Source organism: Python bivittatus, unplaced genomic scaffold (assembly GCF_059951505.1).
Source record: "Python bivittatus isolate LINGU-HERP-01145 unplaced genomic scaffold, Pbiv_v1 ctg000680_np1212, whole genome shotgun sequence".
In the NCBI taxonomy this organism is placed as follows: Eukaryota; Metazoa; Chordata; class Lepidosauria; order Squamata; family Pythonidae; genus Python; species Python bivittatus.
This window is the reverse complement of record NW_028277095.1, coordinates 3,534,213-3,549,967: the sequence shown is the minus strand read 5'-3', so window position 1 is coordinate 3,549,967 and position 15,755 is coordinate 3,534,213. Positions and strand designations below refer to the sequence as shown.

Below are 15,755 nucleotides of genomic sequence, written 5' to 3'. Positions count from 1 at the left end.
TTTTAAATCACCCCTCTTTCAGCATTTAGATTATGTTCACAGAGCAGTGTTTCTCAACCTTGGCGACTTTAAGATGTGTGGACTTCAACTCCCAGAATTCCCCAGCCAGCATGCTGGCTGGGGAATTCTGGGAGTTGAAGTCCGCACGTCTTACAGTTGCCAAGGTTGAGAAACACTGTCATAGAGTGTAGGCATCACACTCAAATTGTACCTTTCAATCAGTGAACAGGAGCTAAAGCAACCTCTCTAGATGGTATGATGTGAGCAGGATGTCTATCTCTGACTATTTATATGCAAATATATATGGACTGAAAATTTTAAAAAACAGTAAATATGGCAAGTGGACATTCAGATTTGCAGACTTACCATTCTATCAGTAGAACTTGCATCAGCTTCTGCTCACTTAGGGATTCATTGTCAATCTGAACAGAGATCCCTAACTTTCGCATGTAATTGTGTCAAGCTAAGCTTGTGGTTCGTTTGATTTTGGTTTAATATGTAAGCTTAGGCAATTGTAAATTAGAGAGTGAACTATGGATAAATAAGCCATGACTTAGTGCAATCAGTGAACCCAGGTTTAATATTTCCAGAGAATCTTTCATGTCCCATGGTGAGCAGGTTATTATGGGCTAAATGAACCAGATAGTGTGAAATTTATTAAAAGATTCAATGATTTCTCAAAGCTACAAGAAGACACCAAGGCAGACATGTCTCTCTCTCTCTCTCCCTCTATGTCAAAAAAGTCAAGATGGTGGCCACGACCATGCAATTGAACCGTGTCCCTTTTTACATTCATTGTGCACGCAGCACAATTTAAAAGGGGCAGTGCTTCAATTTCACTACGCCTATCCATGAATGTGTGTATTACTCCTGATGAATGTCACACCTTTCAGTTATTTATTTAGTATCTTTCCCAGCATCTATACTTCATTTTTTGGTACTCTTTCCAATCCAATGGAACGTTTGAAATAAATTATGTGAACAGGGTGGAGGCATCATATGTCAGCGAGACAACTCTCCAAAAGCAGAACAGAGTGGAGCTAAACGTAGTGTAGGGAGAGACGCCAGCAAAAAGAAAGAGACCCAGTCTGGTCTAGTGGTGAAGGCCCCAGGCTAGAAAGCAGGAGATGGGGAGTTCTAGGCATGTAGCCAGCTTGGCCAGTCACTCCCTCTCAGCCCAACACACCTCACAGGGTTGTTGTTGCGGGGAAAATAGGAGGAGAAAGGAGTATTAGGTATGTTTGCTGCCTTGAGTTATTTATAAAAATGCAGGATAAAAAAAGATAGAGTTAAAAAATGAACCAGGTCTGGCCAGGGACTATGGAAAAACAAAATATTAAATATTCCTCTAATTCATCCTTCTGGGGGTTGCAGTTGGACAACAGCTCTTAGTATTAGTGACCATTCCATTCTTATGTTCTTTCTTCCTGGTCACATGACCCAGAAGGGGCAAATGCAGTCTAGTGCACTCATATGGCCACTGCTGATAATGGAGCTGGAATGCTGCTTGTGCCTTCTGTACCTCTGTTAGCATTCTCCACTCCCTCAATGTACATTTTATGGATGAACACATCTGATGAAAATCAAGTGCACTTTAGTCCACTAAACTATAGACTGTGAAACTATGTTAATTTTTAAGGTAGCCCAAAATTCCTTCTTCTTTTTCTTTTGTGATTCCATCTATTCCACAAGAAAACATACAGATTTCCCTGGATTTAGGCTGGACTCTTGGTGACCACTTCCATGTAGTTTTATTGGCAATGTAGGAGAACTTTCTCCCTAGATTTCTTTAGTAATGGGGATCAGACACACTCTTTCACTGAAGCACACATTGTCTATTTCTGGTACTGGAGGCAGCGGAAGCAAAAATCTGAAAGGGGTGGGGATGCAACCCCGATTTAATTTAATAAAAACTAAAATATACATGTGATTGGATACCTCAGCAAATTATTGATCGGATATAGCACATCATTGGTTAATGAGCAATTTGGGGAGAGCAAATAGGCAGTATTTCCTGAACATAGATTCTTGAGAACTACTCTAGTTTATACTGTCTTGTTTCTTGTTTACCTCTAAGCATCCATTCCTAACTTATCAATAGTCCTTGCCCTTCTAAATGTTTTAAGGCTGAGATTATAGGTTTATGTTCCTGGGAAAATTTATTTGGGGAGGGAGTAATTTACAACTAACTTGAAGCTTTATTTTCTCCTTCAGTAACAAGAGGGATAAATATATTAGTAAAAAGAAAATGACATCTCCATTCCCTCCAAAACCCTATAAAAGAAACAGTTTTTTTAAAAAAAAGGCAACATACTAGGTTTTTAAAACAAGTGAGAAAGCAGTCACATCCAGAAACTGAAGCACACCTGGGAGAGGAAGGGCGGAAGCCACAGATGTCTGATGCAAGGACAAAACGTAGGGACAAACATTTGATGCCATTCCACATGTGGTACCAATGTGGCATCATTTTAGCTTGCTGTGGATGCCATTGCAGGGAAATAATTTCTCTCACTGAAAGTCACCCAAGTTAAAGTCAATGATTCTAGAGTAATTCTAGAGTGATTTCTTGGGGATTATGAATCTGAAACACCCAACTGGCAATTATATGACTATATAAACAGAAATGCTGACAGCAAATCTTTCAGAAAAGTGGAAATCAGTGTGCAAAGTCAGATTGCAAAAATCCAGACAACTGTTAAATAGAATATATGTATGTATGTATGTATGTATGTATGTGTATGTGTGTGTATGTGTGTGTATGTATGTGTGTATGTGTATATATGTATATGTATGTATGTATGTGTATGTGTGTGTATGTATGTATGTGTATATATGTATGTGTGTGTGTGTGTGTGTGTGTGTATATCGTAACATCTCTGCCATCTAGTGGTCATCTGGATTCTTGCAACCCAGATCTGGTAGCCCTGAAAAAGGTCACTGTTAAACCTGAAGAAATATACTTATTTTACCTCAAAGCATTCTCGCTGCATGCATATCCTGGGGACTTCCTACAGGATCCCAAATTAATCTGCAGGATATTATCAGCTGAATTAAATAATGTGTTCCCTTAAATTCTATCTGGTTCAGTGGCACATATTCTCAGGTAAGTAGGATTTCAACCTTGACAGCTTATCTGTACAATACTGGATACATCTGCCCAGAATTCTCTTGGGATTCCTAGCTATAAAGTCCCACTGAACCTGATAGAGTTACTTCAGAGTGAAATGTTCCTCAACCAAGATGAACCTGGGAGTAAATCCTACTGAATTCTGTGGAGCTTCCTTCTGAATTAGCCTGACTTACTTGTAGTGGGCTTCCCGTATACCCTACACACAGACTAGCACACACGCTCTCTATACCAGAGTAGACTGTCAAGCCATCCGCAGAGCGAGATTTAATCTGTAGGCTGAATTATCGATTTCAAAATAGCATTTTATTTCTTAATGCTGATGTGCTTGTTAAAACCCCAAAGCAAAACTCACCTCTAGCCTTACCTAGGTCATTCCGTTCACAGGCAGCGAGCCATTCAATTTCAAGCCTTGGTATCATGCGCAGAAGTCAGGAGCAGTGAAGTAGGAAGGATTTTTCCACGGGTCTTGTTTCTACGCGAGGACTTTAGCCGGCCGGAGAGGCGCCGAGAGGGGCGGATGGGTGAGTCTCAAAGCATCCCCCTCCCCGTTTTTTGGTTTTTTGCTAAAGGCTGCGCGCTGCGGCCTCGTCCCGGCGTTTTTCAGCACCATGGTCAGCAACCGGAGCCCGGCCGCGCTCCCGCCGATTCCGCGCACGCCAGACCTGCTGCTTCGGTTCCCACGATTGTCGGCCTTAATCTTGTCCCTCCCAACTCGCAACAAGAGTCCACTCCCGGAGATCTCAGTTAAAGCAGGCTGCCTTGTCTTCGCGTCCCCCCGTCCTCCGAGGATGCCCGTTTGGAGGTCACAGGAAATATCCTGTAATACTGTATACGTGAATTCTCAGACTCCGCTAAACCACCGTGTGCTTTTAAAATGGTTTTATTACCTAAACCACAAACAGCTTCTCTATTTATTGTAAAACAGTAAGCCCTGATGTCCAAGCCTCGGTATCTGGTTCACACAACATATTAAAGCCAGCATCAAATAAGTCATGACATGGCTTAGGAACTGCAGTTTCCTGGTGCAGTCATTGGGAACAAGCTGGCTTTTGATAAAATAAATTCAAAGATGGATAGTAATGTGAGGGCATCCACTTACTATTCTGAAGGTTATGAAGTCAGAAAACAGAGAACACTCCTATCCCAATTTAAGACAGGGCTTGTCAAGTGTTCAACCTTGGCTGACTCAGGTTTGAAGTGCAATTACAAAGATAATTAGTACATTTATAGTATCTTCCATATGTTCAAAGAGTTCCCAATACAGTATTAGTATTAGTTTTGTTTATTTAAATCAGCATTACTATTTCTTTAGCCAAAAGGACAGGACCACGTTTGGTATGTTGATGTATAGTTCTCCTCTCCCTCAGCCAGGAGAGTTATTTTATATTTATATTTATTTATTTTTATATTATTTTAGAACTGTAACCCAATATCTCCATATAGCACCATGTTAGGAAAGGGTGATGTGTGGAGACCCATAGGATGGACATGCTGCACCTAACCATTATAATTTGGTTTGGTTAATTTAACAATATTCTGCATTTTCCATTAGCATTTGTATCTTGTTGTTATTGTTTATTATTATTGTATATTGTTTCTTGCATATCTCATCTGCAAGAATCACCTTACAGATTCAGCATTCTATAGATGATGATGAAGATATTGATGCTGATGCCATAATTCTTACAATAACCCAGAACAGTTAGAAATGTAAGCTGGTTCAGCATATTAACCTGGAATGTGGTTGGCTATTTTATGGCTCAGTGTGGTCTACAAATCAAGCTAACATAGTTACTTTGTAGTATTGTCTGAACCCAAGCAGTTGGGACTGCCTTACACTAAGCAAACTAACAGTATATCTAACTCAGTTTTAGTGACTGACTACAAGCCTCCATGGTTTTAAATAGGAAATTATTACAGCCCTACTGGGAAGTTCCAAGGATATAATCTGGGATTTTTTTCCAGATAACTTACACACTCTATTGGTGAGGTATTATGCATTTTCCTGATGTTATAGCCATGGGGCTAAATGAATTATTGGCAAAGATGTAATTGAAGACCATATATTGCATGATCCAATGTACTCTAGATACAGATCTGCACTCATGTTATAGTTGACGGATTTTTATTCCTTAGTTTAATAACTTAACAGCAGTACTAGATGTGATGCAATGGCTTCAGAAGTTTGTCTTTAATCCTTTATATACTAACCTCTCCTATCTCCATCCCATTTTAAAATTTAATTCAGGTTCCAGTTTGGGAGCTAGAAACATTTTAGAGATGTTGCTGGGGGAGCTGTCCAAGGACTTCCTGACTCGCCCCCTAACACGGAATGAAGTACTTGTTGTTCTTCTTCGTGTGGCCATCTTCGGAGCTACCACCTACTTCAGTATAAAGTGGGTATCAGATGCCCTAGACCCTGCCCAGAAGCAAAGAATACAGTTGAAGAAAAAAGTATGTATTACCAGCAAGCATGTTTGTGGCTGGGTTCACATGGTTAAATTAAGCCATTATTTAATCATTATTTGTTGAGTAATTGTTTCAAGAAATTCTAACATGGTAGCCTGCAAGAACAGAATGACTGGTCGTTCTTAACTCTTTTTCATTTGCTGTACCCTCAGTTGACTTTCTCACTTAAAAAAAGCAGAAACAAAAACATTGTGATGCATGCTAGAAGCATAAAACAACCTACTGAAGACCTGTGAACTGGACCAGCTCAACTACAGTCTACATTGGGCCATAGGTAGTGACAGCTGATATAAGGCTCAGTTGAAAGGTCTGGAGCTTGGTATGTGTGGGAACAGAAAAGTGTGGGACGTGTTTAGCTTTGCCAGAGCCAGAACAGTACAGATGCTGTGAGGTATTGTGTAACAACATTACATATGGAATTTGCCAACAATTCCAAGTTTTAGCAAAAGAATCAGGTTCAGAAATTAACTGCATGCCTGCTGGGAGATAATATTTTTGTTTCCACCCTTACTGGACAAGGGGAAACCGGCTGGAAAACTCCAAATCCTGAGCATTCCTCATCTGTGATGCCAGATGTGGTGATAAAGAACAACTGAGCATTTGCCTCCAGGAAACAATTACCACAGTCTTCCTGTCATGTATTTAAGCTTTCTACAGCAGCCTTCCCCAGCAATTTGGCCAGAAGGTTGGATCAGGTTGGGGAAGGCTCATCTACACAGAACATACGTTATACAAATTAAGAAAACAAGTGGAACTTCCTTTTCTTTTTCTTTCTTTCTCTTTCTTTCTTTCTTTCTTTCTTTCTTTCTTTCTTTCTTTCTTTCTTTCTTTCTTTCTTTCTTTCTTTCTTTCTTTTTTAACAAGATAAAAACAATACAATTTTTAGAGAAGAAATAAGGAAAATAAAGAAAAATAATGTATAAGAAACAAAATAAGAAAAAGAAAGAAAAGAAAAGATTATAAAGAAGAGGCTTCTGAACTTCTTAACAGCAGTTATAAATAATACAAGTGGGACTTCCTCAAAAACATTGTGTTCAGTTCTCATCACCTGTTTGAGGCTGCTGAAAAAGCCACTTGCTTCTCAGTAACTGCCTAGAATTCATTAGACCAGCTCTGATTACATCTCTTTTGTGCTCATTATTATGAAGACCCATAATCATACACTGAAGCTATACAGGGCACCTCTGCTTAATATACCAAGTTCAAGTCAGCAAGTCCACTTCATTAGAACAAGCGCAGCATGTCAAGCTAAATATCAGGTTTCATCCTTGAGATTATACCTGAATCTAGTCCCCTTTTAATCTCCTCTGACAGGCAGAACACCTGATGAAGCAGATTGGAATAGAAAGGGTGAAGCTGACGGAGCATGAGATGAACATTGTTGCTCATTTGGTGGTTCCCAGGGACATAAAGGTGAGAGGTGGAGTTGCTGTTTTTCTGGTCCCAGCATCAACTGTGACTTGTGGCTCTGCCTGCAATCAGTCTGGCAACTAGGAAGAGCAGTGTAGCCCTTGACTGGTAGCGGAGCAAAGCCAAAGGCAAGGGGTGGTGCCAATAGCATGAAAAGGCTGCTTACAAGAGAGAAAAAGGAAGACTCTACATGAGTCTTTAGATTTGCTCGGCATCAGTGTGCAGTTCTAAGTGGTGCAGTAGGACTGGATCTCAGGGCAGAGGCCTAGATCCCCACAGGCCAAAATGGTGCCCTGAAGAAAGTTGGTGATCCTGACAATAGCACATTGACCTGATATCCATCTCTAAACTGATATGGGAAAGGCAGGACTTCCATGTTTCTCATCAATCTCTTTCTCTTCCAGGAGTGTCCACAGAGCATGGAGGAAAAAAAAATCAAGACTGCAGCCATAACTGTATGATCAAATCTCCACCTGTATTTCATGCATGTCACAGAGGGGAGCTTTGATTGCACGGTCATGGCCACCATCTTCATGTTTTTGACCTAGCCTGTGGACACCCCTGCTTTCAGTCTATTTTTTAAAACAGGGTGGGGGTGACTGTGGTGTAGAACAATCAGACCTATTATCCAGAGAACATACGAATACTATATCTATCAAACCAAATATGATTTGAACAGTAATTAACTATCAACAACAAAATTACCTCTGTTTAATCCAAACCAGACTTCCCCACTGAGGTAGCCTTCAACTCAGATTTTAATATTCATGGGGAGAAAAAGTCAGGGGGAGGAAAGGAAGGAGAGTTAGTACAACTGCAGCTACATTTGAAGTTCAAAATTTGGACTTGGCAATGTTTGGGACCCAGCTGTTCTTACTAGGCAGTTCAGAACTTCTTTATCATTTCAGCCCTCCATAAACTTGTCCAATTTGCAGGTCACTTGGAATGATGTTGCAGGCCTAGATGAGCTGGTCAGTGAACTTCGAGACACTGTAATCCTACCATTACAACAGACACACTTGTTTGAGCACTCCAGGCTCTGCCAGCCTCCAAAAGGTATCCTTGACAAGTCATCATTTTAGAGACCTGAGAGGTCCAGAGGCAGAAGAGTCATTTCATTCCCTGCCCTCCAACTTCTGTCTCAGTCATCCTGTATCAATGTAATTTTAATTTTTTTGGTCTATTGAAGTCAATAGCCAAATGAACAGAAGCATGTAGGAAGGCCCCACATACAGAAATGCTTATTTAATTTTGTATGTTAATTGATTGGTCTTGAGGCAATAAATTAAAAATGTTGATCCATCCGATTTTGTCAAATACTAGCCAAATACTCAAATTCATTAAGAGCTGGGGAGGTAGGGGAAGAATATGAATGTGGGCTTAGGAGTTTCCCTTTTATTTAGGTGTCTTACTTTATGGGCCTCCAGGATGCGGTAAGACCCTTCTTGCCAAAGCAATGGCCCAGGCATCCAACTGCAGGTTCATCAATCTTCAAGCATCTACCTTGGTGGACAAATGGTATGGAGAGTCGCAGAAACTCACAGCTGCTGTTTTTTCTCTAGCAACCAAAATCCAACCCTGCATAATTTTCATTGATGAAATAGGTAAGATCCCAGTCCTTGGTTCTTGTACCATATACTATAATTCAATGTTCCTTGTTCGTTATCAGCTCCGACTTTAAAAACTTACCCTTTTGAGCATTGAATCAATAGTGTTCTGCTTAGGTCCTTTCCCCCTTCTTTCCATTAAATAGGCTTTTATTAGAACAGAACACTGTAGGTGAAAAGGAATGATATGGGGTGGGGAATCAGATTTTTATTAAGTGCTTGGACAAATCACTTGTATTTTAGCAACACCAGCTTGCCTTTTCTTTTAAAAGAAATCTGAGATGTTTCTGATTGGCTATCATATTGCTTGTGCTCTTTTGTAGTAACATCTGTGATATCCTATTAACTTTCTATTCCTATCTTCTCCCTGAAAGATCCCAAAGGGGGGTAGGGTGGCTTTTAAATCCTTAAAAAAACTGAGGATTCTTCTTTTCTCTTCCACCATCCATAGTATAAGATCATATTGTAAGAAGCAATGGTTCGGCCTTTGGAAAAACCTAATTCCCACTGTATTTTGCTATTGTTTTGGAATGAGGTGAAAGAGAAAGCAGAAGTTGCTAAACAGAACGGACCAAAACTTGGAGAAAAGCAGTAATTCAACCTTGCTGAACTACTATCTTTATGTTCTACCCATTCCTGGCAGATGCCTTCCTGAGGAACCGCTCCAGAACTGACCATGAAGCCACGGCTATGATGAAAGCAGAATTCATGAGTCTTTGGGATGGGCTGCAAACGGAGTCTGATTGCCAGGTAGGGCTTGGTGCTTGGATCCATTAATGCAAATGGAGTCCAAGCCATCATTAAAAATACGGATCTTCAATTCTTCCACCATAGCAATAGTCCTGTGTATCTGCCTGGTTTGCATATGAGGATCTACCAAAGTTGGCCTTTTAAATAGACTGAAAAAAATGTTAAAACATCACAAATAAACTAAAACTACATAATCACTTGAAGGTTAAATTTAGAGACACATGGTGATAATGGCAGTGGTCTGGTACATACAACACACTAAGCCAAAATGTGCTGAGTCTTTATGTAACCCCAGCCATTGTGATGGTTAAACCAGAATTTATGGTTAACATGAAATCTAAACTGGTTGTGGGCAACTGTTTACTGGGCCACCTTTAGAAGAGGCAAAGGACACAGTGGTGGAGCAGTGATGCAAAGCAGATGGGAACTTTTCTTACCTGCACAGGCAGGTCAGGAATTCTCTTCTGGGATTTTATTGGGGGGAGGGAGTTAGACTTACATTCAGTCTATGTAGCACTCACACAGGTTTCCTTCCCTCAGGATTGTGGGAAATCATACTGATCTTTAGAGGACTGCAGAAGACAAGTCCTGGGGATTTAGCTTGTCTATCCATGCAGTAACCATGTTTAAAAACCAAAACCCATGTACATGAACCCATTCTGAGAGTTTTACTCCTTTCCTGAGAAGTAGGTGGAATACTTTCCCATTCCTTCTGTTCAGAAGGATCTGGCTGGCCATGGGGGGAACTGAATGCTTGGCAAGGAAATCCCCGGAATCTTCTTTCATTCTTAAGCCTCATTTAAACATGATATATTATATTTCCATGCTATAGTAACACATGCACAAATATAGTTTGGAATAGAACAGCATAGAGATCTTAGAAATAAATTATATAGTCATTCATACTCTAAGTAATCAGAACAACATAGATAACTGGATGGTCAACAGACTGTCATGCAAAAAAATGAAAAGAATGGAAAATCAACCATATAGGTTTGGCTTGCAATGTGGGTTTATATATGACACCTTAGTTATTTGATTATGGTTATTTTAATTCTGCTTTCTGTTTTGTTGACAGAGGTTTTATTACACTATGTTTTTGGTGGATTGTTGTTAGCCACCCAAAGGATAGTCATATACATTTTCTAAGTAAGTAAGTAAATAAATATTAATGTACAAATTAAGGTGCTAGAAGATAGATAGATGATAGATAGATGTGCATGTTCTGTGAAAAAAACCAGCACTTTTGCTCATTTTAATTTACCAGATTTATGTGGTTAAAACAATCAGCAATCCTGGTGCTTTATGGCTGACTTTAAATATATATATATATTTCAGGTAATGGTGCTAGGAGCCACCAACAGGCCCCAACATGTGGACCCAGCCATCCTGAGGAGGATGCCAACAACTTTTCAGATTGCTCTACCTGTAAGCAGACCTGACTACCCTTCCCACAAACCCTCTTCCCCATCCATCCGCACTGCTAGATAGTAAGACCTCAAGTCCAATATGGAGTTTGCAAGACCCAGTCAGTCAAACCACTGCGTTCCTCAGGAAGAACGTAGTCAAAAGGTTTGTGGTACGGAGGCCTAGATGGCTTGAAGAATTAATTGCAGAAACACAAAACAACTCATACAGAACATTTCATATTTTAAATGCCTCCATTCAATGGACAGACCCAGATAGGAAGAGAGGAACAAGGTGATTTCTGGGCAACTAGATAAAATATGACCTGCATATTTTCTGTTATAGTTTCACAAGTAAAAAATGGGTCAAGAGCCAATGATGCTCTGAGACAGGCAGCTCCTTGTACTAATCAATAAACTATTCCCTTTTTCAATGTTTAAGATGGTAGAAGAACACGACAAGGTTACAAGCAGAAAATATTTCTGGCTTGGACACCCATACTCTCAACATTGCATTTTGGAAAAAAAGGCCAGATTGGACAATAAAAGACTTTTCTGGAAGTACGCTGCCTTTTTAAGAAGTTAAACTTGACAATTTGGCAAGGTGCAAGGAATAAGTCAATTGCTTTAGTATGTTGTCTCAGTTTCAGGAGGGGAGCCAACTAATTGCCTGCTAAATTGCGCAACCCAGAGAGAGTTAGTGTAGTCTCAAATAGGACCTGTTCAGTTTGGTTCTAAAAGTAACCCTTCTTGGTTAGTTGAATAGATAATTGGGCAGAACACAGAATTCACAACCTTGGAAAGAGTATCCTGTGAACAGGACAATGGATTGGACATTTACTTGGCCTCTACTCTTACATTTATACTTAAATTTCACAATGGATTTTGATCTGGTTGATGTATTCCAATAGCTATTTGGAGTCTTGGGTTGGGACTCTGGCCCGTCTCCTGCCTACCACTTTGGCTATCCTGAAACAGGAAAGTTGCTGAAATCCAGGTGTGCAGCACTTCCTCCAGGTGGAGGACCACACCCACTCTTTGAGGGTTATGCGTAGGGTCCTCATCCAAAAAGTAGGCAAGTTCAAAAGAAAAAAACCCACGCCAGTTCTGACTTCAACATATTTACATTTAAATGTGATTAAACTTAAAATAATTTCAGTAAAGTTAATATGGTCATTCCCATTGTATACAGGCAGCATTTTCCACTGCCTGTTATACTGAAAACTACCATTTTCTGACAACTTTGGGGGGTGTATGTGGGAGCCATAAGTTGTACATTTCGGCTATGCAGTGAGCAGTATCTTTATTTTTTAAATATATCTGTAGTATCTTTTCTTTTTCTCTGAAAGAGAGAAAGCACCAGCCAGTTTGGTGTAGTGGTGAAGGCACCAGGCTAGAAACCAGGAGATGGTGAGTTTTAGTCCTGCCTTAGGCACAAAGTCAGATGGGTGACTTTAGGCCAGTCATTCTCTCTCAGCCCTAGGAAGATGGCAATGGTAAACCACTTCCAAAATCTTGTCAAGAAAACTGCAAGGACTTATCCAGGCAGTCCCCAGGAGTCAAGACTGACTTAAAGGCACCTTCCCCCCCAAATTATCTTTTTGGCATGGTGGTTTCAATCCCATTCTCTGTTCTTTTTTCTGACAGACCCAAAGGCAAAGGCAAGATATCCTGAAGCTAATTCTTGCTGGAGAAAATGTAAGTTTCCTGCTTTCCTCAAATGTTTTCAATTATACATCTTATTAAAGGAAAGAGCTGTGGAAAAAATGCCTTGTGAAATGCTAACAAGTCACTGTAGTCAGAGATAGGCTTCAAGGACCAAAGGCAAGTTAGGTTTACTCATATAAACCTTTTCAGCAATTATGTTTTAAGCACAATGGGTGGCCACCGGTAGTCCTCAGGCCAAACTATTTATTTTCATTGTGGCCTTTGGCCTAATTCTAAAAACTCATTCAGAGCTCTCAATTCTGATCTATGGTAAGAGCCACTGAGATGTTCTTCCTATGCCCTACTGTTTGGAAGATAAGGTGGTACCAGGAAGAGATGGGTTCCCTATATCGTTTTGGCTCTGGCCCTACCCGCAGCTTGCTTTGGTCCTGCCTGCGTATAGTACAGCCTCCACAGAACAAACACACTCTCAGTAGGAAGACATGTTGCCCACTCTTTCTTTAATAAACTGGTCTGTTCCAACTGGAATAATGAGAATTAACCATTTCAATAATCAAAGCAAGGACATTTTGCTCCTAACAACAAGAGAACTATGTTGCTCTTAACAACATAAAACACAGCATTAAATGCCAAGTAGAAAAGTCCTACATCGCTAGTACTCTAGTAACCTTTGGAGGTAGGACCCCAACTCCAGAACTGGCATGAAACTAAGGCCAATGTTGTTGCTGTTGAACTGCGAAGATTCAGACTTCCATCTTTCATCCATAAATTACTTCTGGGCCTTTTGACAAAGCAGCAGCACTACCTACCTCAAAGATAAGATTTATTGGCATTCTGAAAATAAGATGGTGCCTACCATATATGTGCCCAGGGCAACCCATTTTAACATCAGGTGCCGTTAACTCCTTAATGTTTTTATTTTAAAGACTCCGTGCTGAGAAATAGCCCTGTAGTAATTTCCCCACTTCTCCTATGTTTCTTATTTTCAATATATTGGAAGGAAGAGTCTAGATTTCCTGCTTGGGGGACGGGGGGCAATAGAATGAATCAGTCCTTGCCCTGGGCATGTAGGAATTGGCTCGTGGGGTAGTTGATTCTGTCCCCACCCATCATCTTGAATTTTATAGTCTTTTTATGTATATAGTCTTTTTATATAGTATGATTTTTTAGCTAATTTAATGTGGATATTTATATTTGTTACTGTTGTTGATGTTTGATTTTAATTGTAAGCCACCCAGAGTCACCCTCTGGGGAAGACGGGCGGCATATAAATTTAATAAATAAATAAAGATAGAACATCCCAGTTGACTTGTCAAAGCCACCAGGAAGTACCCTTTGTTTAAGCAGAGCCACCCCTGAGCTGCCCAAAAGAAGGTGAGGTGACAAAGGGGGTAAAACCGATGAAGAAACCTGGATTTTCATTTGGTGGTGACTTTTCCCAGATGAGCAACGCTGTGAGCCTGAAGGAGCTGGCGGAGAAAACTCATGGTTACTCAGGCAGTGACCTGTGGGAATTGTGCCGGGACGCAGCCACGTATCGCGTGCGCGATTATGTCCGGAAACAACAAATGAAACAGATTGCCCAGATGCTGCACCTCAGAGACCGTGATGGAGAGGCGTAAGTCATCTCTCCTTTCTCCCCCTTCACTCCCGACTTTTCTTGGGTCCTATTGGTGGAAGATGCTGGGCTCCAGCAATTTGGCTACTAATTAATGTTCAGGAGTTGCAATGGGAAAGGAGAGCAAGGAGTGCTAGAAAGAAATGAAAGAACCAACAGGGAGCCTACCCTTTTCTTCCTTTCATGCCCAGTGACTTGGAAGAGAATTCCTTGAGGCCACTTACTCAGCTTGACCTGCTGTTTGCCCTGGAAAAGATGAGAGAATCCAAAGGAGTCACATCCGGAGCACTGACGGAGCCAGCTTTGGACTGAGTGGATGGGACTCCTAACCTGGAGAACAAAGGTTATCATCATTGCAATTACTTTACCACAATGTTTCTCAACCTCGGCCACTTGAGGATGGGTGGAGTTCAACTCCCAGAATTCCCCAGCCAGGCATGCTGGCTGGGGAATTCTGGGAGTTGAAGTACACCCATCCTCAAGTGGCCAAGGTTGAGAAACACTGCTTTACTGTAATGTTAGAGGGGAAGGGTAAAAAGAATTGTTAGGAATGAAGACATTCTTAAGAAATTGAGTGGTGGGACGGTTCAACAAGGGAAAAGTGCCCATTATGAGAGCAGGGTAGATATTTACGATCTCCACTGCACTCCAAACGTGCTGGGGACAGAAACCTCCAACCTCTGGTGATGCTGCCTGAGAATTATGGGGGTTATTGGGGGGTGGCAACATCGGGGAGCACTCCTGTAAGGAAAGAAGTCCTGAGAACCAAGAAGGCCGAGAGAACCACTAATACAAAATGGCAACACATAATTCTGAGTTATGAATTACTGTCAGAGTCGCAAACCATTCTTTATGAAGCAGTCCAGTTACTAACTAAAGGCAGTGATAAAAGAAGATGACTGGATCTAAACTAGGTCTGATTTTCTTCAATCAAATCCCTTCCCCATTCAGAACCTTTCCTGACCTTTCCTTCAGCAGAAGATCATACAAAGAAGCTGCAGCAAATTCTGTTTCACCGCTCCCTACCCCACCTATTGCATGTTTTGTACCAACGTATAAATAAAGCACTGGAGAACTGAAAATACTCCATAGTCTTTTGACTACATCTGTTTTCTCAGTCTGGTACTCATGAGGGCTTCTAAATCATTCCCGAGAAAATACTTGTGGGATCAAAACGCAGGACACAAATGCAGAATAATCAAGGCTTCACTGCAGTGTTTATTGAGCAGTACATACTGGAGGGAGACCCCACCAGAAGTTAGTGGGAGGCACTCTCCTACAGGCAAAATGAATGTCCTGATATTTATACAGTTCTACAAGAAGGGGAAGGGAAAAAGAACGTATACGCATACATATTCATATGATGATGCAGGCATACCTAAATAGGCAATAGTTCTCAAGTTACTCTCTGCCCCTCTGTTATCTGTTAACTGCTAGTAAAACAATAGTGTCACAGAGAAGAAGACACACATTAGTTCAAGGTGCCAAATGCCAGGAAGAAGGCATCCTCCCTCAGGGCAGATGCCCAGGTTGCTATGGGGATGTTTGTGATAAGGAGTTTACAACCGGCCTGGTTCACATCAGCTTCAAGGATGCTTCCACATGCCTTTATGTTTCAATCTTATTAAGGCGATCCCATTCATCTGAGGTCTCTAAAAACTTGTCTTTTTCACCCAAAGATTCATTTTTCTCACATA

The 15,755-nt window shown here is 40.8% G+C and overlaps 1 protein-coding gene across 1 annotated transcript; it reads left to right on the top strand.

Annotated features, from left to right (window-relative positions):
- The first annotated feature begins 5,395 nt into the window (after positions 1-5,395).
- Positions 5,396-14,370, top strand: LOC103057303 (outer mitochondrial transmembrane helix translocase-like). The gene is made up of 9 exons (XM_007440722.2): positions 5,396-5,584; positions 6,914-7,012; positions 7,945-8,065; positions 8,413-8,613; positions 9,260-9,366; positions 10,705-10,794; positions 12,420-12,470; positions 13,883-14,058; positions 14,250-14,370. The coding sequence occupies exons 1-9, from the start codon at positions 5,411-5,413 to the stop codon at positions 14,368-14,370; spliced, it is 1,140 nt and encodes a 379-aa protein (XP_007440784.1). The 5' UTR covers positions 5,396-5,410.
- The last annotated feature ends 1,385 nt before the right edge of the window (positions 14,371-15,755 follow it).

Bases quoted from the DNA above. Each gene is read 5' to 3' on its own strand.
- LOC103057303 (XM_007440722.2), top strand. From the start codon at position 5,411: ATGTTGCTGGGGGAGCTGTCCAAGGACTTCCTGACTCGCCCCCTAACA. The intron at 8,066-8,412 runs GTATCCTTGACA...CCTTTTATTTAG, and splicing joins GCTCTGCCAGCCTCCAAAAG to GTGTCTTACTTTATGGGCCT. The intron at 14,059-14,249 runs GTAAGTCATCTC...TTTCATGCCCAG, and splicing joins AGAGACCGTGATGGAGAGGC to TGACTTGGAAGAGAATTCCT.